The sequence below is a fragment of the Setaria viridis genome, chromosome 4, assembly GCF_005286985.2.
Source record: "Setaria viridis chromosome 4, Setaria_viridis_v4.0, whole genome shotgun sequence".
NCBI classification, from domain to species: domain Eukaryota; kingdom Viridiplantae; phylum Streptophyta; class Magnoliopsida; order Poales; family Poaceae; genus Setaria; species Setaria viridis.
In genome coordinates, this window is record NC_048266.2 from 18,607,783 (window position 1) to 18,633,487 (window position 25,705).

The 25,705-nt window shown below is 46.6% G+C and overlaps 1 protein-coding gene across 3 annotated transcripts; it reads left to right on the forward strand.

Moving 5' to 3' along the window:
* Positions 1-281: 281 nt before the first annotated feature.
* Positions 282-5,782, forward strand: LOC117854157 (beta-1,2-xylosyltransferase XYXT1). Of its 3 annotated transcripts, none has more exons than XM_034736453.2 (5): positions 282-669; positions 1,799-1,879; positions 4,018-4,143; positions 4,355-4,486; positions 4,571-5,782. In XM_034736453.2, exons 1-5 carry the CDS (start codon positions 495-497, stop codon positions 5,758-5,760), a joined length of 1,704 nt encoding a protein of 567 aa, XP_034592344.1. In that variant the 5' UTR covers positions 282-494; the 3' UTR covers positions 5,761-5,782. The 3 variants fall into 3 exon arrangements, with proteins under 3 accessions (XP_034592344.1, XP_034592345.1, XP_072149268.1); XM_034736454.2 differs by having other exon boundaries at positions 4,021-4,143; XM_072293167.1 differs by lacking the exons at positions 282-669; positions 1,799-1,879 and adding an exon at positions 1,886-3,951 and having other exon boundaries at positions 3,999-4,143.
* The last annotated feature ends 19,923 nt before the right edge of the window (positions 5,783-25,705 follow it).

Consider the following 25,705-nt stretch of genomic DNA (forward strand, 5'->3'; position numbering starts at 1 on the left):
CAGTAATCTGTTGACTGTTGACCAATGAAATACTAGTCGCTAGCCGAGGCCATCTGCATGACATGTATGACCTACTATACTATACTACGAGCCATTTGCACATCGGGAAATGGGATTGAAAAAAATCCATGGATGAAAATAAGGAAGGAATTAAAATCCACTGTCTGCCAAACCAAACCGTTGCTATTGTTAGGTCCACCGGGTGGAGGCGTCGGCGATGCATCCATCCCGTGTACCACGCTGCCAACCTCGTGCCGTGTGGAATTTATATTCAAGCCAGTCAGAACCAGATGGCCAGATACCATTGAGCAGCGCACCCCGTCGGGAGTGTATTGAAGTGTGCTGCCCAGGGCTTTGGGCTACAAACAAATGCCGCGAAGACGACGCGTATAGTACCCCTCGCTTAAGGCAGGCCTACGGGGAAGAAGCTGAGGTAGGAGGAGAAGAAAGAAAAGGCCAGGTCGGGCCGGCCGATCAAGAAGGTTGATCAGGGGATGGGTACCGACTCACCGTCGCCGTCGACGGCACCGGTGGCCCTTGGGGCGAGGAGCGCGGTGAGGGCGGTGGCGCAGCACCACCAGGCCGTGGTTGGTTTCCTCGTCGGCTTCTTCCTCGTCCTGCTGCTCTACACCACCGTGTCTTCCCAATTCGGTTCCCAAGCTGCTATTGGTGAGCGGCCCTGCTCTTCGTTCTTCGGCTGCCGTGCATGTTTAGCTAGCTTCCATTAATTTGATTGGTGCAATCCTTTCTGATGTTTTCTTCTAATCATTCGCAAATCACACAGGCACGCTTTGGCTCCGTGTTCTAAACTCGTTTCCTTCACAGTTGTTAACAATTCTCAACCTGGTTACTGTTCGGCCATGTCGAATAAAGCCACTAGTTACTTCCGTTGTTTCCTCAGCAGTCAGCACACTCTTTGTTCTTGCTTCTTTGACCATGCTTAAACCTGGTGACGTATTGGTTCTACCCTCCGTTGAAATTCTCTCTCCACAGTTACGTCCTACTCAAAAGGAATTCATGTTACTAAAAATGCATATAATATACGAATACTAGCTTAACTTGCCATGCATACGCGTACACTTAGGGGTGTTTGGATACCCCATGCTAAAGTTTAGCACATGTCACATCGGATGTTTATATGCTAATTAGGAGTATTAAATATAGGCTAATTACAAAACTAATTGCACAGATGGAGTCTAATTCGCGAGACAAATCTATTAAGCCTAATTAGTCCATGATTTGACAATGTAGTGCTACAGTAACCATTTGCTAATGATGGATTAATTAGGCTTAATAGATTCGTCTCGTGAAATAGCATAGGGTTCTGCAATTAGTTTTATAATTAGCTCATATTTAGTCCTCCTAATTAGCGTCCGAACATCCGATATGATACTGCTAAAGTTTAGCAACTAATATCCAAACACCACCTTATTCAAAACGGTTATGCCTCGAAATTATAAAATTAACAAGCACTGCATTAATTCCTGCTGTAAATTATTGATACAGAAAAATAGAATGATTTGAAGTGTCATCTGTATCTTCAAGGAACCAATTTGATCTCCGGATCGACATGCATGACCGTTAGACAAGAAAACAAAGTTTATATACCGTTCCTAGCGTGGGTATCAAAATATGCATGTGGAATGACAGGTTGTGTGGTTGACTTGCCATTTCTCGTGTCCATTATTTTTGTGCTGTCATAGCCCTAGATGTAGCTTAATATAACATTTCTTCATTCTGAAGCCATGTCCGTCGGCCGACGATCAGACAACTAATATAACCAATTCTCCATTTGCAGGTGTCCTACAGTCCGTGCGTACAGATGAAAACGCCATGACTCCAACGTCGCCGTCGTCGATGCCGAGCAACGTAACACAAGGTGAATTGCAGTAACATATGCCGTAAAAAAGTTACAGTGACTTGTTTAAATTAAGATATCATCGATTGCTACAAACATATTAGAATGCACTGTATAAGTAGGATGGGTCGTGGAAGTACATACCGACTCAGAATCACAAATTAAAGCAGCTGCCAACATAAAATTCATTGGCCCACGCATTGACGCATAACTTGTAGCTTTGCGTGCTAGCTAGCCGTCGTCTTCAGTCTTCTTAATGGCCGTGATAGTGATGAGTTTAGGATATCTATGGGCTGGCATGGCAATAATGGATGGCTGCATATATAGGATCAATGATAAAAAGTACTCTTAGGTCCCGTTTGGATCATTGGAATTGAATTCCATCCTAATAATCATAATTTAGACACAAATTAATTAAGCTAACATAGTTGTATGTGGAATATAGTTGTATATTATAGTTGGTGATATGGGAGAGATACTTGTATGCTGCACTTCTACTATAGAGAAGCGAGTCTAAGAGCGTGCTATAAGAATTGAATTCCATTCTAATAACCATAATCTATAGAATCAATTTCCATCTCCCACCCCATGAATTTAAGATAGGCTTATATCTAAACTTTGGAAAGTTGTGGAATGCCACATTCCAACATAAATTAGCCTACTCCATTAAATAGATTCCAATTCCTTGGACCCAAACGGGGCCTTAAAGTTTTAATTTAGGAAGATGCTTTGCTTGTTGTTGAGTACAAGTCAGGATGCATGATTGAAGGACCAATAGCATGTGAGTGTGCCACATGCCTACTAACTTATAGTTAATCTTGTTTTATTTTTCATTATTCCGCCTCCCTATATATATCATACTCCCTCTGTTTTAAATATGTGACAATTTTAGGATAACATAATTAGTTGAAAAAAACAAACTAATTAGTTTGGTCTCTATGTCATATATTTAAAAATTAGAGGGAGTACTTACATTTTAAAAAAACATTAATCGTTTGCCTAGATGAAAATAACGGAGCGAAAACAGAAAAAAATCATTAAATAGGTGTAAATATAGTCATGCATATTAAGATCCTGTAGTTAGTCGTTACTAATTCCATTTTAGCAATCTCGTATAATTGATCGGTCCAGATCAGATAAGGTGACTTTTTTGTCAACATTTGTTTCATCGTTTTGTTTCACAAGCGAGAAACTTATTTGTCTATTGGTCCTCAGTTGCCCACACAAGCCAAAACAAATGTCGAAAGGTACTTGAAGTTGATTTGTCACACACGGCTAACGCGACTGATTGTGATATATCGCAATCAATCACTCGAAACAAGAAGAGGAATAAAAAATTTTCCTTTTTGCCACGGGACAAGATATGAAACCAAAATTAAGATAACGGATGGACGGCTTGGCCTTTTTGAATCGAATTGAATGTCATGTTTATCGAACCAATCAGGTCGTAGTACAATGAAAAGCAACATAGATGCTATAAAAAATTTGGATGATAGCACTCATTTATGATACAAACCATTGGATCATAGTCATGGACATGCAAATTCGTGATTCCACAATCTGAAGGGATGCTCACCCGTAAATCCTGCTCCCTCCGTTCTAAATTGTAGGTCTTTTTAGCTTATTTAGTTTATAGATATTATTATTAATCTAGATATAGTGTATGTCTAGGTGTATAATAATATCTATGAACTTAGAAAAGTTAAAAAAGTATCATGTTTCCAGGTGCAAAATTTCTAACCTAGAAAAGCGCTTCAAAATTTAATAGTACACGCTTCAAAAGTTAATATGACAGGTGTAAAAACTTTAATACTTTTGCATAGTAATTTCTAGGCTACATACTCCCTTCGTGTTGCCTTCAAAGGTTAAAAAAAGTATCACGTTTTACAAACACTGTCAGTAAATTATTTAGATTTCCATGTGCATATTGCCTGTCATGGATCGAGTACAGGAGGTTTCACGTGGTTCTCCATACAGTTTTTTGACCTGGAAGATTCCATAATTGAAATTAACTAGGAGATGATTCCCATATTAGAAATTAACTGGAAGATTGAGCCGATCAAGTGGCCAAGCGATCTAGGTTTCCTCTAATGGTGAGTTTTACTATTTTGAAAGAGCTAGCTTTACCAAATGTTGACAGGCTTTTTCTATTGTGGTAGTAGGAGATAATATGAAGGAAGAAAATAAAGGGCAAAAAATCGACGAACACAAAAAGATGGAGGAGGATCGTGTCCAACATGATGTCCACGGAATTGAAAAGAGCAATCAAACTGAAGCCAAATTCGGTAAATGACACTTGTTTGTCCTTTAATTTTATCAGCGAGCTTATTAATTACTCTATCAAACTGATAGATTTTCGTTATTATCCAAAAACAATAGAACTGATCGAGATACTCTCAGTATACTAGCAGCATTTCATTTAATTTTTCATCTAGTACAATAGATCCATGTTCTAATAAGCTTTACTGAATAATCGACCAACTGTTAATTAACTAGATGATGAGAAAGAGGAAAATCCAGAGCAGGCAGGTCAAACTGTGAACGATGCAAGTGATAGGATGGAGGAAGAGCTAATCCGGCAAGAGATCGACCAAGGAGGCGGCAAGAATGACACCAACATCCAACCAGGTTTGTCGCGCTTCCACCAAGAACTATTTTCTACGCATGATCAATTCATCATCAACTGAATCAGTAAAATATTGCCGCATGCAGTTACGCCACGCAAGCCAATCTGCGACCTCTCCGACCCTAGATATGACATCTGCGAGATCTCCGGCGACGCACGCACGCTGGGAGCCAACCGCACCGTCCTCTATGTCCCGCCCGTCGGCGAGCTCGGCGCGGACAGCCAGGAATGGAGTATCCGAGACCAGTCACGCAAGTACCTTGAGTTCGTGAACAAGGTCACTGTCAAGTCACTGAACGCCTCGCAGGCGGCGCCCGAGTGCACCTCCAGGCACGACGTCCCGGCCTTGGTGTTCGCGATGAACGGGCTCACGTCCAACCCGTGGCACGACTTCAGCGACGTGCTTATCCCCCTCTTCATCACCACGCGCGCACTGGAGGGCGAGGTCCAGTTCCTCGTCTCCGACCTCCAGCCGTGGTTCGTGGACAAGTACAGGCTCATCCTCAAGAACCTCTCCCGCTACGACATCGTCGACTTCAACCAGGACGCCGGCGTCCGGTGCTACCCGCACCTCACCGTCGGCCTCCGCAGTCATCGCGACCTCGGCATCGACCCGGCACGCGCCCCACGGAACTACAGCATGCTCGACTTCCGGCTCTACATCCGGGAGATCTACTCGCTGCCGCCCGCAGGCGTCGACATCCCCTACAAGGAGGCGAACCGTGCTGCGTCCGGCGCCACCACAGCAGAGCAGCACCGGAAGCCACGGATGATGCTCATCAACCGTGGCCGGACGAGGAAGTTCGTCAACTTCCCGGAGATCGTCCCGGCGGTCGAGAACGCCGGGTTCGAGGTGATCCCGATCGAGCCGCGCCGGGACCTCAGCGTGGAGGAGTTCTCCCGGGTGGTGGACTCGTGCGACGTGCTCATGGGCGCGCACGGCGCCGGGCTGACAAACTTCTTCTTCCTGCGGACCAATGCGGTGATGCTGCAGGTGGTGCCGTGGGGGCACATGGAGTACCCGGCCATGGGGTTCTACGGCGGGCCGGCGAGGGAGATGCGGCTGCGGGACGTCGAGTACAGCATCGAAGCCGTCGAGAGCACGCTCTACGACAAGTACGGCAAGGACAACCCGGTCATCAGCGACCCGGAGTCCATACACAAGCAAGGGTGGCGGTCTGGGATGAGGTATTACTGGACAGAGCAGGACATCAGCCTCAACGTCACGAGGTTTGCTCCGACGCTGCACCAGGTGCTCCAGATGCTCAAGCAATAAGGGGGGGGGGGGGGGGGGGGGGGGGGGGGGGGGGATGAAATATATACGGACCATTAGAATACATCCATGCTTAGGGATGTATAGGATAAATTTTTTCGTTTACATATATATGTTGTTGATTATCATTGTTTGTTTTCTTTTCTTGATCAATTTGAAGTTCAAAATTCATAGAAATTAGGGTGTGTATCATCGATTGAAAAGTTGTTTCTTTATTATCTCAATTACCACTTGTGACCATTGGATATGTGGATCCAACGGTCTGGATCTACATCTCCTTTCTTATTATTTTGTTCCCAAGTGCTATGGTCTTCCTTTTGAAGTCTCACGTGACGCCCAACGCCATGTCCCCGCCAGAGCCACCATCCAACTTACTCTGGTGGCCACCTCAACCTCCGTAGCCGCCCTCCTGCGCAACTCTAACCCATATGGCTCAGACGCCCCCGCCACCTCCACTACCCACTACCATGGAATCCCCTACCAGCCGCCTCGAGTGGAGTCTCACCACTCCCACTCCAATGTTATCTCTCCGACCTCCACCACCAGCTAGCAAGCCTGCTGGAGCTCTCTCTAGACATGAACGCCATAGGTAACCCCTACCTCCAAAACTCCTAAATCCCTAACCTCAAATCTCAATCCCCAATTTAACGTCTAGTATCAGTTTGGGTGATTGGGAGGTAGCTAAAAAACAAGCATATGAGAACGAGTAAATGTAGAAATTATTTGTTAAAACCATAGGAGTTTTTATTGTCTTCGCAAGGTAACAAGAGCTAGATGTTTCTCCATTAAAAACAACTAATACATCAACATGTGCTCCATGCAATCGAATAATTTTGATAGACATAATTATTAGATATACATTAAAAAATTAGGGAGCATAATTAATAATCAAAATTCATTATCACTAGAATTCACCATGACGACCTCGTCAGGAATCTTGGTGAATTCTCAATCTATAACCTAACAAGAGGTTGGGAAGACAAGTCTGAATCAGGCTCGACTTCTACTTCGACTTGGATGAATCTGCTCGAGCAGGCTCTAGAGCCATCAAGCGGCACGATCTCCCAACCAGCTCATCTCCCATAGGGACTCGCAACGCAGCCATTGGATACCATGAGGCTATGTCCAAATTCCTGTCTAACTCAGATGGAATCGAGGACTTCGATAACTACTTGGATTCGGATGAGGAGACGCCCTTATCAGGCCCCCAACGAGGCCTGGTGATCACATCAACCTCACAAGGAAGATTCGTCTACCGACGAGTCATGAAGCCAACTGCCCTCGCCAGGAGCAATGAGTCATGGCTCATCGTCTGCCTCGATGATATCCTATTTCAAGCGGGAAATCCCCTATCCACCATTGCAGAAAAAGATGAAAGCACCATCATGATCACCTCTGGCTCTGAATGCTCCTCCCCCGAGCGCGAAGTCCTGGTGGTCAAGGGCGAACAATGAAGAGATGAAAGACTAGAGGATATCTCTAAAGATGAGCTCACCGCCAATGTAGGGGAAAATACTAAAGAAGAAAGGGCCAGTCACAAAGACAAGAACTAGAATTGGGCTGAGCGGTGGTGCCATATCCGAGCAATCACGCCACCCTAGTGCAACTTGGACTGAGCATTCACTCAAGTCGATGAAAAAGAATACAACATTTATCTTTATTTTTGTGATATTGTTACTTTTATTTATTGTACATATGAAACTAAATTCTAATATACATATATGTTGCATTGGGTTTTATTTTAAAACTAGGTGTGACAGCTAGGATGCTGCTGCATCGCTGGTTTGCCGCTGTCGGGCATGCACCCCAGGCCCATGAGTAGACCTTGGACGACCCACTGAGGGGCGTACTCGGACACGATCAGGACAAGGGATAGGCGTATCCCACTCGGACTAGTCAAGTATGTATATGGAAAACTACTCGGGCCTAACGAGTAGAACTCTGTAATAGTACTCAACTAGGACTCAGACTTGTAACCCTACCCTCCCGTGTATATAAGGGCGGGCAGGGACCCCCCTCAACAACAACTCCAGTTCACCCAAGATCAATACAAACCAACACACAGGACATAGGGTATTACACGATCTAGTGGCCCGAACCTGTCTAAATCGTGTTCCTTGCGTCACCATTGATTCCTTGATTCTCAACAATCCTTACCGCACAAAAGACGACCTAGGGTACCCCCTAGGCGGGTTGTTGGTCTAAAACACCAACAGCTGGCGCGCCAGGTAGGGGACTCGTCAAGTTTCTCAGTGCGAACTCAATGGCAACGGTCATCATCAAACCTGTAATCTCCATCGAAGCGGGCGCCACCTTCGTTTTCGGATCCTGGCTCTGCATCGCTGATGGCTCGGGTTCAATCCGGCGCCAGATCATGAAAGCTCAGGAGAAGAAAGCAGAAGATTTGACGAGAAAAAACCAAGATTTCAAAATTGAAAATTTCGAGTTCGACTACGCGTTGGACTCGACTTCGCTTCGGACTAGTTGGTCCCAATCGACTCCCTAGTCGATTTCGGCTTCAAAGCGGTTCCCGCACGGACTCCGCAACGTAGCCGAAGTTCACCAAGGCTTTCTTACTCGCATCCAACTCGAACTCGGGCATGATGAAGCCATCGACTCCGACTCAGTTTATCCACCAGAGATACCATTATCTGGTCCAACCCAAGGATTGGTAATAACTTCAACGTCACAAGGCAGATTCATACTTTGGCCAGGATTAAGACCACCTCTCCTTGCCCGCGACTACGACTCACGCCTTGTCGCTCATATAGACAACCTCCCATATCAAGAGGGCATTCCACTCACTTCCAATTGCGAGGAAAGCTCCACAGAGATTGCAACATCAAGCTTCGGAAGCTACTACCCGGACAGAGAAGTCCTTGTTATTACTCAAAATAACAACCCGGGTACTAGCTAGAACAGAACCCCCAGACGATTAGCACAACTCGACAACATCTCCGAAGATGAGTCTACAGCTGACGCTCCTCACAATGAAACCTCCGAGCAAAGAAATCAAAGAAGGATGCGCAACGTGTTGGGATACGAGGTAGGCTACGCTAGCGCAAATCAAAATTTCTACCGCGTATAACCAGGAAGAACTGCCGTATAAGGATCACGGGATTACCACTCGACGCACTACTGGTGCGGAAGATGTAGATATGCGTCGGTGCAGTGAAGACGATCACGTAGTCGTACGTAGTCGAACAACGTAGTCATACGTAGTCGATCACGTCCAGCGGCTCCTCAGCAGCTCGTCCACGTGCACAGCAAGATCGCCTCCGGTGCCGCGGCTCGTCGTCGGCTCGTCGTGGCTCGTCGGCGGCTCGTCGATGGCTCGTCCAAGTGCTGCAGGCGCAACACCTCCAAGGTATCCACACGTGCAGGGAGGAAGCGTCGCAAGCCGGATTGCTAGATCCGCGAGTTGCAACAGGCGAGGGCGTGGGAGGCGCGGCAAGTGTGTTCAGCCAAAAGGTGTCAAAACCCTAGGGCGCCCCCACCCCTCTATTTATAGGGGTTCCTGATGGGCCTCTGGATCCGAGGCCCATTAGTACTCCTAAACCTAATCCAACTCGGATCAGATCCGAATTGGGCTTCCAGCCCCTTAAGTGTGTGACCCTATGGGTTCGGATACGTATAGACATGGCCCGAGTACTCCTACTCGGCCCAATAGTCGGTAGCGGCCTCTAGCAAGACGTGCCAACTCCTATACGCATACGAAGATCATATCAGACGAACCATCACAACATAATATACATGCTATTCCCTTTGCCTCACGATATTTGGTCTAGCTTCAAGCCGACCGCTCTTTCTCGATCCTGTGATTCGGAATCCCTTTGTAGGTTAACTCTTAACCGTACGTAGCATGGCCATGCATTTTCTGATCCGATCACTCGAGGGGCCCAGAGATATCACTCTCAATCAGAGAGGGGCAAATCCCATCTTGATTGACCATGTCTCATAGCATGCTTCTTGACAAACCCGAAAGCTACCTTTATAACTACCCTGTTACGGCGTAGCGTTTGATAGCCCCTAAGTAGGTCAATCCACATCTAGAATACATGCGACAATCTCAGGTCTAAGGACAAAGCGTATATGTTGTTTAAAGAGAGAACTACTTCTCGTGTTGGGTCAGTCCTAACACATGTCTCCACATGTGTCCACATTATTAGTTCAACATCTCCATGTCCATGACTTGTGAAACATAGTCATCAACTAATACATGTGCTAGTCTAATATTCATGTGTGTCCTCACATGAACTCCGACTAGGGACAACTTTAGAATAACCATACAAGTAAAGAGTTTCACATACAATTCACATAATTGCAAATCAATTCAAGTAGCCTTTAATGGATATTCAATGAACACAATATACAAATCATGGATACAAATGGAATATCATCATCTCTATGATTGCCTCTAGGGCATACCTCCAACAGTCTCCCACTTGCACTAGAGTCAATCTAGAAGGTACCTAATACCCATAGCTCTTACATGCGCATCATGCTTAGCCTGCGGGAGTGGTTTTGTCAACGGATCAGAAATGTTCAGATCCGTGTGTATTTTGCATATCTTGATCTCACCCCGGTTAACAAAGTCTCGAATGAGATGAAATCGCCGCATTACGTGTTTGTTCTTCTGGTGGTTCCTTGGCTCCTTTGCTTGCGCAATTGCCCCATTATTATCACAGTAGAGATTCAATGGGCTGGACGCATCCGGGAACACACCAAGCTCAATGAGGAAATTCCTTATCCAAACACCTTCCTTCGCGGCTTCCGAAGCCGCGATGTACTCGGCTTCTGTCGTAGAATCGGCCACCGTCTCCTGCTTGGAACTCTTCCAACTAACAGCACCACCATTCAGTGTGAACACAAATCCTGATTGTGACTTTGAATCATCTCTGTCGGTTTGGAAACTAGCATCGGTGTAACCTGTTACAACGAGCTCCTCCTGACCTCCATAGACGAGGAACATATCTTTAGTCCTTCTCAAGTACTTAAGAATGTTTTTCACCGCTGTCCAGTGACTCTCACCTGGATCAGATTGGTGTCTGCTTGTCATACTTAGCGCATATGAAACATCTGGGCGAGTACTTATCATTGCATACATGATAGATCCAATAGCCGAGGCATATGGTACTCTACTCATGCGATCCCGCTCATCAGCAGTCGAAGGACACTGAGTCTTGCTGAGATGTATGCCATGTGACATAGGCAAGAACCCTTTCTTTGCCTCTTCCATGCTGAACCGCTTCAACACTTTGTCAATATAAGTATCTTGGCTCAAACCTATAAGCCTTCTCGATCTATCTCTATAGATCTTAATGCCCAGAATATATGCCGCTTCCCCTAAGTCCTTCATCGAAAAACTATTTTTCAGTGAAGTCTTTACGGACTCAAGCATAGGAATGTTATTTCCAATCAGTAATATGTCATCCACATATAAGATTAGAAATACTACAGAGCTCCCACTAACCTTCTTGTAAACACAAGACTCTTCTTCGTTCTTGGTGAAGTCAAACCCTTTGACCACTTCATCAAAACGAATGTTCCAACTCCTAGATGCTTGCTTCAATCCATAAATGGATCTCTGAAGCTTGCATACTTTTCCAGCATTTTTCGGATCGACAAAACCCTCGGGCTGTATCATATACACGTCCTCAGCTAGGTTTCCATTCAGGAAAGCTGTCTTGACATCCATCTGCCATATCTCATAATCGAAATATGCAGCTATAGCTAGAATAATCCGAATGGACTTAAGCATCACTACAGGCGAGAAGGTCTCGTCGTAGTCAACTCCTTGAACTTGTCGAAAACCTTTTGCGACAAGTCGTGCTTTATAGATGTGAACATTTCCATCCATGTCCTTTTTCTTCTTATAGATCCACTTGCACTCTATGGCTTTAACACCATCAGGCGGGTCAACCAAGTTCCAAACTTGATTGTCTCCCATGGACTCTATTTCGGATTGCATGGCACTCTGCCATTTTTCGGAGTCTGGGTCCATCATTGCTTCTGCATATGTCGCAGGCTCATCATTGTCCAACAATAATATTTCTCGCATTTCGCGGAGCCTTGCCGACCTTCGTGGTTGTGGCGGTGCTTCTCTTGCCATGGGTATCTCAACTTGTTCTGCTACGTTAGCATCACTCATTGATTCTTGCCCGATTGGCTCATCTTGAACTTCTTCAAGATGCACTGTCTTTCCACTCTTTTCTCCTTTGAGAAACTCTTTCTCTAGGAAAACCCCGTTCCGAGCGACAAACACTTTGCCTTCTGATCGGTTGTAGAAATAATATCCCAAAGTTTCCTTTGGATATCCCACGAAAATGCACTTATCCGACTTGGGTGTGATCTTGTCCGACTGAAGTCGCTTGACAAACACTTCACATCCCCAAATCTTTAGAAAAGACAGACTAGGAACCTTTCCAGTCCATATCTCATATGGTGTCTTAACTACGGATTTAGATGGTACCCTATTTAGTGTGAAAGCTGCTGTTTCTAGAGCGTATCCCCAAAATGACAACGGTAGGTCCGACTGGCTCATCATTGATCGAACCATGTCTAACAAAGTTCGATTACGTCGCTCGGACACACCGTTTCTCTGAGGTGTTCCAGGCGGCGTAAGTTGTGGAACAATTCCGCAACTCTTTAGATGATTGCTAAACTCGTGGCTCAAATACTCGCCTCCACGATCAGATCGTAAGGCCTTAATTTTCTTGCCACGCTGATTTTCAACTTCATTCTGAAATTCCTTGAACTTTTCAAAGGTTTCAGACTTGTGCCTCATTAAGTAGACATATCCATATCTACTAAAATCATCAGTGAAAGTTATGAAGTATTGGAATCCTCCTCTAGCCGTCGTGCTCATTGGTCCGCATACATCACTATGTACGAGTTCCAACAAGTCTACTGCTCTCTCAGGAAATCCTGTGAAAGGCGTCTTGGTCATCTTGCCTAGCAAGCAAGCCTCACATGTCTCGTATGATTCAAAATCAAACGAAGTTAGAAGTCCATCAGAATGGAGCTTCTTCATGCGCTTTTCACTTATATGACCTAAACGACAATGCCACAAGTAGGTAGGACTCAAATCATTAGGCCGAGGCCTTTTAGCACTTACATTACAGACAGGTGAACCATCAAGATTTAAAACAAACAATCCATTCACAATGGGTGCAAAAGCCATAAACATATTATTCTTAGAGATCACACAACCATTGTTTTCACTCGCAAATGAATAACCATCCTTCATCAAACATGAAGGAGATAAAATGTTTCGACTTAAACTAGGAACAAAATAACAATTATTCAACTCCATAATAAATCCTGACGGGAGGTGGAGTTGCATCGTCCCGACGGTCAAAGCAGCAACTCTTGCATTATTGCCCACGCGGAAATCAACTTCTCCTCTTTCCACGCTTCTACTTCTTATCATTCCCTGCATCGAATTGCAAATATGAGCAACCGATCCGGTATCAAATACCCAAGAATTAATAACTGTATCAGCGAGAAATATGTTGTCTATAACATTAACAACAAGCGTACCTGAGGTAGAAGTACTCTTACTTCCGCCGTTCTTCAACGAAGCTAGGTACTGCTTGCAGTTTCTCTTCCAGTGACCAAGTTCATGACAGTAAAAGCACTCTTTATCTGGAGCAGGTCCAGGTCCAGCTTTAACCTTGGGCGGTGGGTTTGGCTTGGACGTTCCAGCCTTGCCCTTCTTCTTCCAAGAATTGCCCTTCTTCTTAAAGCTGGGCTTGTTCTGTATCGCCATCACATGGCTGGTACTAGCGCTTTTCTTTATGTCAGCCTCTGCTGTTTTGAGCATACCACACAGCTCATTCAGACCCTTCTCCGTCCCATGCATATGGTAGTTCGAGATGAAGTTCCCATAGCTAGCCGGAAGAGATGAAAGAATGAAATCAGTGGCCAACTCTTGGCCCAGTGGGAAGCCTAGCTTCTCCAACCGTTGAGTGTAACCAACCATCTTGATTACGTGTGGTCCTACTGCTGCGCCTTCTGCTAGCTTGCTCTCAACAAAGGCCTTAGACACATTGAACCTTTCAGTCCTGGCCTGTGTTTGGAACATGTCTCTAAGCGCCACGATCATATCGTGCGCCTCATGGTTTGTTTCGAACTGCATCTGCAGCTCGGGTTCCATGCAAGCAAGCATAAGGCAGCTTACTTCGAGGTTAGCATCACATGCTTTCTTGTAAGCATTCTTAGCAGCAGCGGGTGCATCCTCAGCAGGTTCTTCTGGTAGTGGGTTGTCTAGAACATCTTCCTTTTTCTCAGCCCTGAGAACAATTCTCAGGTTGCGGATCCAATCCGAGTAGTTTGTTCCATTCAACTTGTCCTTCTCAAGGACCGAACGCAAAGCAAACGATGTGGTGGTGTTGCTAGGTGCCATTTAATCTACAACAAAAGTAATGCAAAATACACTAAGACAAACGTATCCATGATAGAGCAAATTACATTAAACTATTTTAACAGAATCTACTCCCACTAAAATCAATATCCCTCTATTGAAACTTAGTGATTCAGGATCCACAACTAACAAGTCCACTAGTGAGCTTTAGCATCACCGCTAGCAAACGAGGTAGATCGGTAAGCAACTTTTGCTAATCATATCACATATGACTCCTGTTGTTGGGTGACATCTCTATGTCTCGGCGCCCAACCTTTATGCCCCAAGGTCCTTAACCGTTAAGATGACCTTGTTAAGCAAACCAACCCTTATGCATGTAAGTGTCCGACACAGACCCGTCTAGTCAAGGAAAACTAGTGGCACCCTAATTTCATAGACCCACCACTAATTGTACAAGACATGGGACGGTGCAAGTTCTAGTTGGGAGGGCATACTAACTTAAACTTTGTGAGGGATCGTTCTACTTCTAACATCACAGCATGCAGAAAGTAAAACATAAATCAGAATAGCATTCACACAGTTGTGACACAGTATGGCCCATTTTCATATGGTGATCTCCATCTCCATTGAAGCTGTTCACCATGGTGATCTCCATCTCCATGTTCCATGTGCGCCATCCTCCTGGTGATGAGTCCTCCAAGAACTAGAACATGCTATTACGCCTAATAGCTAGTAAAGAATCTAGTAATGAAGATTACATAGTTGCTTGGATCATCACAGATTGGTACGCAGACCATTAAATACAATAAAGTGACAACACATATGGCTCCTGCCGTGTTGCCGTACGCGCGACACGCAGGTCACGAATTAGTTACACACATGCATCACATACACAAGGGGGCCATACTGATCACAAGATACATACATACATCCTGCAAAACAGAGTTAGGCGTCCTATCGTTCCAAACTTGGGAGGCCCGAAACTCCATCTTCCAAGCCGAATTTGGGAAATCTAATCTCGCCGAAAACGGCGAAGCGGTTGAAATTCATGTGTAACTTTTTCTGTAGATCAATTTTCGTATAGAAATCGCCCCGATCCGAGATCATACCGAAAAGTTACGGCTGATTTACCGAAGCATGCGCATACGGCAAAATCCCGACCCCGGCAGTAGATCCCATCTACCATTGCACATCTAATGCGCCTGGCGTATGACCCTGGATCTCGATTCGACCAATCATATTGATCTTCCCTCACTGCAACTGGATTTACGTGTATCACTTAACTCCGATGGCGGAAACCGACCGGTAGGAGTATGTCGTTACACTACCATTGCAGCAAGGGCACGAAACCAGGACATAGATCAAACAGACAACTCGCATATCTCCATATGCACACATCCCGAATCCAAAACTAAGCAGCTAAGGCTCTGATACCACTGTTGGGATACGAGGTAGGCTACGCTAGCGCAAATCAAAATTTCTACCGCGTATAACCAGGAAGAACTGCCGTATAAGGATCACGGGATTACCACTCGACGCACTACTGGTGCGGAAGATGTAGATATGCGTCGGTGCAGTGAAGACGATCACGTAGTCGTACGTAGTCGAACAACGTAGTCATACGTAGTCGATCACGTCCAGCGGCTCCTCAGCAGCTCGTCCACGTGCACAGCAAGATCGCCTCCGGTGCCGCGGCTCGTCGTCGGCTCGTCGTGGCTCGTCGGCGGCTCGTCGATGGCTCGTCCAAGTGCTGCAGGCGCAACACCTCCAAGGTATCCACACGTGCAGGGAGGAAGCGTCGCAAGCCGGATTGCTAGATCCGCGAGTTGCAACAGGCGAGGGCGTGGGAGGCGCGGCAAGTGTGTTCAGCCAAAAGGTGTCAAAACCCTAGGGCGCCCCCACCCCTCTATTTATAGGGGTTCCTGATGGGCCTCTGGATCCGAGGCCCATTAGTACTCCTAAACCTAATCCAACTCGGATCAGATCCGAATTGGGCTTCCAGCCCCTTAAGTGTGTGACCCTATGGGTTCGGATACGTATAGACATGGCCCGAGTACTCCTACTCGGCCCAATAGTCGGTAGCGGCCTCTAGCAAGACGTGCCAACTCCTATACGCATACGAAGATCATATCAGACGAACCATCACAACATAATATACATGCTATTCCCTTTGCCTCACGATATTTGGTCTAGCTTCAAGCCGACCGCTCTTTCTCGATCCTGTGATTCGGAATCCCTTTGTAGGTTAACTCTTAACCGTACGTAGCATGGCCATGCATTTTCTGATCCGATCACTCGAGGGGCCCAGAGATATCACTCTCAATCAGAGAGGGGCAAATCCCATCTTGATTGACCATGTCTCATAGCATGCTTCTTGACAAACCCGAAAGCTACCTTTATAACTACCCTGTTACGGCGTAGCGTTTGATAGCCCCTAAGTAGGTCAATCCACATCTAGAATACATGCGACAATCTCAGGTCTAAGGACAAAGCGTATATGTTGTTTAAAGAGAGAACTACTTCTCGTGTTGGGTCAGTCCTAACACATGTCTCCACATGTGTCCACATTATTAGTTCAACATCTCCATGTCCATGACTTGTGAAACATAGTCATCAACTAATACATGTGCTAGTCTAATATTCATGTGTGTCCTCACATGAACTCCGACTAGGGACAACTTTAGAATAACCATACAAGTAAAGAGTTTCACATACAATTCACATAATTGCAAATCAATTCAAGTAGCCTTTAATGGATATTCAATGAACACAATATACAAATCATGGATACAAATGGAATATCATCATCTCTATGATTGCCTCTAGGGCATACCTCCAACACAACGCCACTCGAGCGGAGCCACGGCGGTCGATGGATGCAAATATTCCCATCACAAACCTTGAAAGGGCTTTCGATGCAGTTCAGGCTCAGGAGCACAATACTCCACTCGCGGCAATCACCTCAATCAATCTTCTAACAACGTTGATGCCTCAAGACAGGGATAACGAAGCCACAACTCAACTCGTGCAGCGCGGCAACGGATTGATCGCACAACTCACAGAGCAAGCCTACAAGTTACTTGACAAAGAATCACCAATTTCATCTGTTCCTCGCATCACAACTCACCAAGAAGGCAGCAAGGGAGCTGCAGATAACAACAATGCCCCAAGAAACGACAATGAAGTTGTCAACCAACCTCGGCAACACAGCCAAGGCCCAAGCAAGCACAAGGCCCTAGCACGCCATAAGGATGTTGGAGAGGTCAGCTGCACCAACTCGGTAAAAAGCATCCGCCCTACTCGGAAGAACCACGAAGTGTCAAACTTTAGTGATCTACGAGAAATCCTCAACAGTCGGCGCGAACGAGAAGTCGACAATTACAACCACTTTCCTTCTTTCACAAACCGGGTAATGAAAACAAAACTACCCGAGAAGTTTAAGCCAACTGGAATCACCAAGTATGATGGCAAACAAGACCCAATTCAATGGCTACGATGCTACTCGCTAGCCGTCCAAGCAGCCAGGGGCAATAACGACACCAAAGTTATCCACTTCCCCATATGCATGGAACCCGCACCACTGACCTGGCTTGAGTCACTCAAACCCAAGTCCATTGACTCTTGGGCAGACTTGACAAAGGCTTTCACCAACAACTTCGCCGGCTCCATGGCTAGACAAGGCAACAAGATTGACTTAAGTCAAGTTAAGCAAAAAGAAGGCGAGACCTTACACGACTATCTGCAACGGTTCTTCGAAAAGAAGGCTACCATAGTTGACATTTCAGAAATAGACGTCAACGAGTGCTTCCATAATGGACTCTACGATCGATGAACATACCAAGACTTTGGTCGCCGATGACCAGCTAATGTCAAAGACCTCAAAGTCATGGTGCAGCAGTGGGCGGATGAAGAAGACAAAGAGCGAGAACGTTTTGGCTCCCACCGTAACTGTGGACCTGACAACAACAATGACCAAGATAGAACTCGACACAATGATACTCGAAACAACTATTCGAGTAATCACAACCGCAAAAGGAAGCCCGACAACACTGTTGCTGCCATGACCAACTCTGGGAAAAAGGGATCCCGTAAAAACGATGAAGGGCCAACCTTCACCGAGCTACTCAAAAAGTAGTGCCCATGGCACCCAACTAGCAAGCACTCGGCAATAGACTGCTACAGCATGCGCCGAGTAATGCAAGACTTACCCGCACCACCACCCCCTGAAGAGTACACCAAGAAAAAAGATAAGGGCAAGAACAAAGTCCACAACGATGAAGACGAAGAAGGCGATTTCTAGCCTGCCTCAAAAACTGTCAACGTCATCTTCGGTGGTATTCCAGGCACCGCATCCAAGCAAGCCAACAAACTCATACTTCAGATCCAACACCGCTAAAATGGTCAGAAGTGCCCATTTCCTTCAGCAGAAAGGACCAATGGACCAAGTTCTCAGAACCAGGCCGTTTCCCTCTAGTACTCGATCCGGTTGTGGCAGGTTCAAAGTTAACCAAAGTACTCATCGACGGCGGAAGTGGACTCAACGTTATTTTCGCCAAGACATTGAGGAAGATGTGCCTCGACGTCACTGAAATGCTTACTCCAACAGATTCACCTTTCTACGGTATCGTACCCGAAAATGCGGCTATACCACTAGGACAAGTCGTCCTTCTAGTTTCCTTTGGAACTAAAGAATACTAACATACTGAGTACATCAGATTTGAAGTCGCCGACTTCGAGACATCTTACCACACCATACTCGGAAGGCAAGCACTTGCCAAGTTCATGGCCATACCACATTATGTTTACTTGGTACTCAAAATGCCTGGCCCCAAGAGAGAACTAACGTTGCGAGGAGATCTACGACGATCCTACGAATGCGACACTGAAGACGTGGAAATTGCAGCGACTACTCAAGCACCTAGTCCTATTCAACAAGTCTTCACAACTTCAAAGAAGCTCCACCCAACCAAACTAGAGATCCTAGAAAATAAGTCAAGGTCCACAAAGGTGAACCCGCCAGCGAGTAAGACTTCAAACCAGTCGACCTCCAGACGGGTGACCCTTCCAAGACAGCTCTGATCGGAACAGGGCTAGATCCTAAATAGGAATTCGCGCTCGTCACCTTCCTTCGGGCTAACCACGATATTTTCGCTTGGAAACTGGCTGACATGCCAAGTGTGCCCAAGGAGCTGATTAAGCATTCCCTAAATGTCGATCCCAAAGCTACTCCAAAACGGCAATGACTTCGCCGGTTCGCTTAAGACAGACGAGAAGCAATCGAAAAAGAGTTAGCCAAGCTACTCGCAGTAGGGTTCATCAAAGAAGTCTTTCACCCTGATTGGCTCGCTAACCCCGTGCTCGTTCGTAAGAAAAACAATGAGTGGAGAATGTGTGTCGACTACACCGACCTCAACAAACATTGCCCAAAAGACCCTTTCGAGCTACCCAGGATCGATCAAGTGGTCAACTCCACTGCTGGATGCGCTTTTCTATGCTTCCTCGAATGCTACTCTGGCTATCATCAGATAAGACTCAAAGAAGAAGATCAAGAAAAACAGCGTTCATCATGCCTTTCGGAGCTTTCTGCTACAAAACAATGTCCTTTGGACTAAAAAATGCAGGGGCAACTTATCAACGGGCCATACAGATGTGCTTCGAAAAGCAACTTCACCGCAATGTTGAAGCTTATGTCGACGACGTAGTCGTCAAAACAAGAAACCAGGAGGAACTCATTGCGGACTTGGAGGAAACTTTCTCTAGTCTACGCACTTTTCGATGGAAACTCAATCCTACTAAGTGCGTCTTTGGAGTACCCTCCGGCAAACTACTCGGGTTCATCATTAGCCATCGCGGCATTGAGGCCAACTCGGAAAAAATATCTGCCATCACAAACATGCAAGCACCAGCTAGCATCAAGAATGTGCAGAAACTTACAGGCTGCATGGCCGCTCTCAACCGGTTCATCTCGAGACTTGGAGAATGGGGACTACCCTTCTTTAAGCTTCTCAAACGCCAGGACAAGTTCAAATGGACGGAAGAGGCAGACAAGGCACTAACACAACTTAAAGACTTTCTGTCAAAGCCTCCTGTGCTCACCACTCCTTCTCCGAACGAAGACTTGCTCCTATACATATCGGCTACTACTCATGTCGTCAGCACGGCAATAGTAGTCGAACGGTCTGAACCCGGCCACGCTTACAAGGTCCAACGACCTGTCTACTTCATCAGCGAAGTACTCTCGGACTCCAAAACTCGGTATTCACCTATACAAAAGCTCTTATATGCAATTCTGCTCACCTCCCGAAAACTGCGCAATTATTTCCAGGAGCACAACATCACAGTCATCTCTGACTTCCCGCTCGGCGAAATTCTTCACAACAAAGACGCCACGGGCAGAATCTCCAAATGGGAAGTTGAACTCGGAGCTCTCACCTTGGACTTCAAGCCAAGGATAGCTGTCAAATCCCAAGCTTTGGTCGACTTCATAGCTGAATGGACTAAAAATCAAGTACCAACACCAGTCGAACGGCTAGAACACTGGGTAATGTATTTTCACGGATCCCTCAAACTTGAAGGGGACGGTGCAGGCATATTACTCATCTCTCCCAGGGGAGACCAGCTCAAATACGTACTGCAAATCTTCTTGGAAGCATCTAACAATGAAGTCGAGTACGAAGCACTGCTACACGGCCTTTGCCTTGCAATCTCCCTTGGCATCAAAATACTACTGGTATACGGCGACTCGCTAGTCGTTATAAACCAGGTCAATGACGAGTGGGACCGAAATAAGGACAACATGGACACTTACTACAAAGAAGTCCGTAAACTGGAAAACAAGTTCTCAGGCTTAGAATTTCATCACATCATCAGTGACAACAACGTTCCCGCCGATGTCTTATCCAAAATGGGCTCAACCCGTGCAGAGGTTCAAGCCATCCATATCTGACTAAGTCACACCGCCAGCGGTCCAGACTGCTGACGTCTCTCGTGAAAGCATGATGATAGAAGTTGACTGGAAGACACCCTTCATCGACTACATCAAAGATCACCAGTTACCATCCGATAAAAATAAGGCTGAACAAATCTCCCGGCGAATAAAAAATTACGTCCTAGTCGGAGACAAGCTTTACAGGAAAGGTGCATCATCTACTCATGAAGTACGTTACCCAGGAAGACGGCCAAGAAATTTTAGAGGTAATTCACAAAGGAATCTATGGCAACCATGCCTCTTCGCGGACAATATTTGGCAAAGCTTTCAGAGCAGGCTTCTACTGGCCAATGGCTTTGGCCGACGCTAAACAACTAGTCCAGAAGTGCAAAGGTTGCCAATTCTTCACCAAACAGCAGCATGTACCGGCCTACAAGCTAGTCACAATACCTCCAACATGGCCGTTTGCTTGCTGGGGGCTCGACATGATAGGGCCGTTACCAACTGTGCCAGGAGGATTCAACCGAGTACTCGTGGCAATCGACAAATTCACCAAGTGGATCGAGGCCAAACCAGTCACCTGCCCCAAGGCAGACCGGGTCCTCGACCTCTGAGATGAAATCGTACACCACTACGGCTTTCCCAACAGGATTATCATAGACCTGGGGTCAAATTTAAACAATCACGACTTTTGGGAATACTGCGAGAATAGCGGCATCAACGTTTGCTATGTCTCGATCACTCACCCGCGAGCCAATGGACAAGTCGAGCGTGCTAATGGCATGATACTCGATGCCCTGAAGAAAATACTACATGACATTGGCAACACCAAAGGTGGCAAATGGCTCAAAGAGTTACCCAATGCTCTGTGGGGTCTACATACCCAACCATGAAAGACCACTGGGCTCTCGCCCTATTTCCTTGTGTATGGCTCGGAAGCCATACTACCCGCCGACATCATGTGGCAATCACCTTCAGTTGAACAATACGACGAAAAACTGGCAGAAGAAACAAGGCGATCAGATCTAGATAGTCTCGAAGAAGCAAGATGCGCAGCGCTAGTGCAATCTGTCAGGTACCTTGACGGTTTGAGGCGTTACCACAACCGCAACGTCAAGGAACGATCTTTTAACTTGGGGGATATGGTCCTCAAACGAATCCAAGACACAACAGGGTTGCATAAACTCAATTCACCATGGGAGGGTCCTTACATCGTATCAAAGGTTATGGGACCTGGATCCTACAGACTCCAAGAGCTTTTAGGAGAATAAGTACCAAACTCTTGGAATATAGAACATCTTTGTCGCTATTACCCATAGCAGCACCCGAGTAATCGCTTCAAGGCAATAACTCATGATAACTACTCGGGCTAACCGCCCGACTACCGACTTCAAGATACATTAGTTTTGACAAGAATTATCAACTCAACAAGGATCATTGCCCTAGTACAAAGTTTTCCGTAAAGTAATTCTTTACTCAGAACCAAAGATACATCAATTACATACGAGTACAAGTACTCAAGATACACAAGAACTACAAGCAACTGCCTACTGGTGGGCTGCATTTAAGCCTCAGGCTTTTACTATATCACAAGGCCACTCAGGTCCGCCAACTACAATGGGAAGGGCCTACACGCAAGGAAGCTGCGCAAAACGCAGCCATATCCAGGTACACTACCCAAGGCAACGCCAGGAACTCCTGCATCGCCACTACCTTGACAGCGACAACGATGAATCCCGCACGATGCGCCTAGAGGGAACAGAGGCTGCTCTTTTGCTGGTCTTGCGGAGCCAATCCACTTTACAGTCACACCTCAACCTCTAAGAGAGCGGGATAAAGACCGCGACACTCACCACCCATCACCTGCGAGTTCCAGCGCGTACCCCACTGGATCACGAGCTGCAAGATGAGGCACGCGATGAAACCTCCTACGAGGATTCTTCTAGCATCGTGGCTATCCCTACGAGCGCAGGAGTTTATGGAGGGAAGGTGGCCTCAATCTACGAGGAATCTTCTAGCACCGGTGCACTCGTTGATGGCTCTCTACACTCAAACAACAGCAACCGAAGGCAATCCATTGCTACTCAGAAACTTGGTTTGGGTCGATATCCAGATGGATCTATTTATAGCCAAGAGCTGCAACTACCACCTACCCAAGAGTTACTGTGCGCCCATGATCAATGAAGTCTGATGACTTCTGACTCTACCCACGTGACGGCACTTATGATACAAAGGACAAAAGAGTACAGTACACCCGTGCATCCACAAAGGACAAGTGTACAGTACACCCGTGCACCCTCAAAAGCTGAGTACCCGACAGCATCGCGACTACTCGACTCTCAGAACTACTCTAAGCCAAGCACGGCCTACGCTCACATCATTATCTCGGGGGCTTGGAATACTCCGACCCTCTGCTTAGGGGTCGGGCGCACCCGACCCCAGGACTTAGGGTCGGGCGAGGCGGAGCTCCCCCACCAAAGGGTCGGGCTTAGCCGACCCCGAGACTTTGGGTTGGACAAGACAGGGTAAAACTACTCTTCGCAAGACAATCACTCCAAGCAACAAAACAATGGGCAAGCATTCCTTTGTCAAAATATTGTTCAAAGTACTCGACAGATTCAAGGGTACATGAAACGCTCAAGGCTCTTCTGGAGAGACAAACTCTGACATCTTCAACGCGATAGGCTCGGCCTCCTCGAGGTACTACGCATACGCTTCTTCTGTGCAGTTGCGAGCCACGCCATCACCAGCCGCCGCCAAGTCTACTCTCGGGTAGTAGGACTTCACGACTGCAAGGACCTATTTGTAAACAGCTTTGCAGAGTCCCGCCACTTTACTCGGGGCAGCCTTCAATCGCTCGACTAGTGATTGCAGCCCTGCGCCTTCTTCCACGGGGGCTATGGCATTTACCAAGTCTTCAGCTACTACAGTTAACTCCTGGAGTTCACCTCGGAGTCTTCCCATGGTCTAGGCATGATCTCTGCATGCCACCATGGCCATGGCAAGCATCATGCCATTCTACATCTTCCTGTTTCGCTGATGCTCGCAAGCAGCCTGTGCTTCCGTTAGCGTGGTTCGAAGACGTTCAGCCTCATCCGCCACTCGATCGTGCGCGTTTCTCCAGTCGAGGACTTGGCTCCTTGCAGCCGCCTCTTGCCTCTTGAGCTCTAGTAGACAAAACAAGTTCAACCACAGCCGACTACAATTGGACATACTCGGAATATGCAAAGTACTCACCTTGATACTTTTTGTTCAGCGACTTGTAGCGGCTCTCCAGTTTTTGCTGCAGGACTGCGTGATCCGATCGTTCCACAGCAAAAGACTTCGCTCCAACCTCATGAACCCTCAAAGTTTCTATCAGTCGAGCATATTCCTGCTCCAATTGATGACTTCGTTCCTGAAGGGTCCGAGTATGCAAGGCAATACGATCAGTTAATAGCCTCACAATTACTCGATTTATGTGACAACTCAAAGGAAATTCACCTGGAAGCTCCTGAAAACATCGACAGCCCTCTGGAACTCCAAGTCAAAGGGCAGGCTGAGCACTAGTCTTTGAGTACTCTCCGCAAGATGAGGAGTTGTACCCAAAGTGGCACCTACAACATTTCTCATCAGTCACATGATTGATTACGACTACAATAACAGGACTACAGAGACATACCTGGAGCAGTTACCTCTTTGGATTTTTCCAGTACAGCCAAAGATCCACCAGTGGATGTTGCTAGGGTAGCACTTTCCGAACCCGACGCAGCGGCGGGGACCTCCACCGAACGGATGACATCTTGAAGCATGGACATGGTAGCCCCAAGCCGACCGGAATCGACTTCGGGTACCTCCTCAACTATTAAATCCTCCAAGGGAGCAGAAAATATAGTCAGGGGATCCGACTCTACCCCTGTCTCCACAGGGATAGTTTCCTTCGCATCCCTGCATCAAGAAACGTCATTATACGACCTCAAGACAACTTAAAGCTATTCAAAAGACAAGAAAGCTTACCGGGTTGAGCGTGGCGGAAACCGCACACGTTTCTTCTTGGCGATAGGCGGCCGAGTACTGGGCGCCGCAGGAATAGCTGCTGGCGCTGTCTTCTCGCCAAGACCTGTGAAGCAGAAGTCAAGACTACAATACAACTCAAACAAACAAAATTAGTCGGGACAGAACGCTTACCACTGGCGATCACATTGGTCAACAACGAACCAGTAGCGACTACTGGAGACACCTCCTTTGCAACACCCGCTGCTCCAGCGAGCAACCCCAGGACCGCCTGGTCAGTAACGGGCAGCGTGGTGGCCGGCGGAGCCGGTGCGGATAGCTCGAGGGCTACTCCAACTTCTGTTGATGGCACCTTCTCTGGCACCATGTCAACAGATACATTACCGATGTCCGGGTCGGTTACAACTACTTCTTCAGAAGCAACCTCATCATCACCAAGGGTCGTATCAATAGCCTTTATGAATAAGACAAATTAGTCACAACAATAGCAAGTTCAAATTCATCAGCTACAGATGAGTTCACGACTACATACCTTGGTACCCCGAGACTTCTCAGGGGTTGAAGCAGACTTAGCCGCAGACATCTTGCGGACTACTCTGCGTTTCTTCACAGGAGGAGAGGGTTCGTCCTCTGACTCCTCAGCAATAGTTTCTGACTCTTCT

Coding starts and splice junctions, on each gene's coding strand:
- LOC117854157 (XM_034736453.2), top strand. CDS start 495: ATGGGTACCGACTCACCGTCGCCGTCGACGGCACCGGTGGCCCTTGGG. Junction 670..1,798: donor CGGTTCCCAAGCTGCTATTG/GTGAGCGGCCCT, acceptor CTCCATTTGCAG/GTGTCCTACAGTCCGTGCGT. Junction 4,487..4,570: donor TGACACCAACATCCAACCAG/GTTTGTCGCGCT, acceptor TGCCGCATGCAG/TTACGCCACGCAAGCCAATC.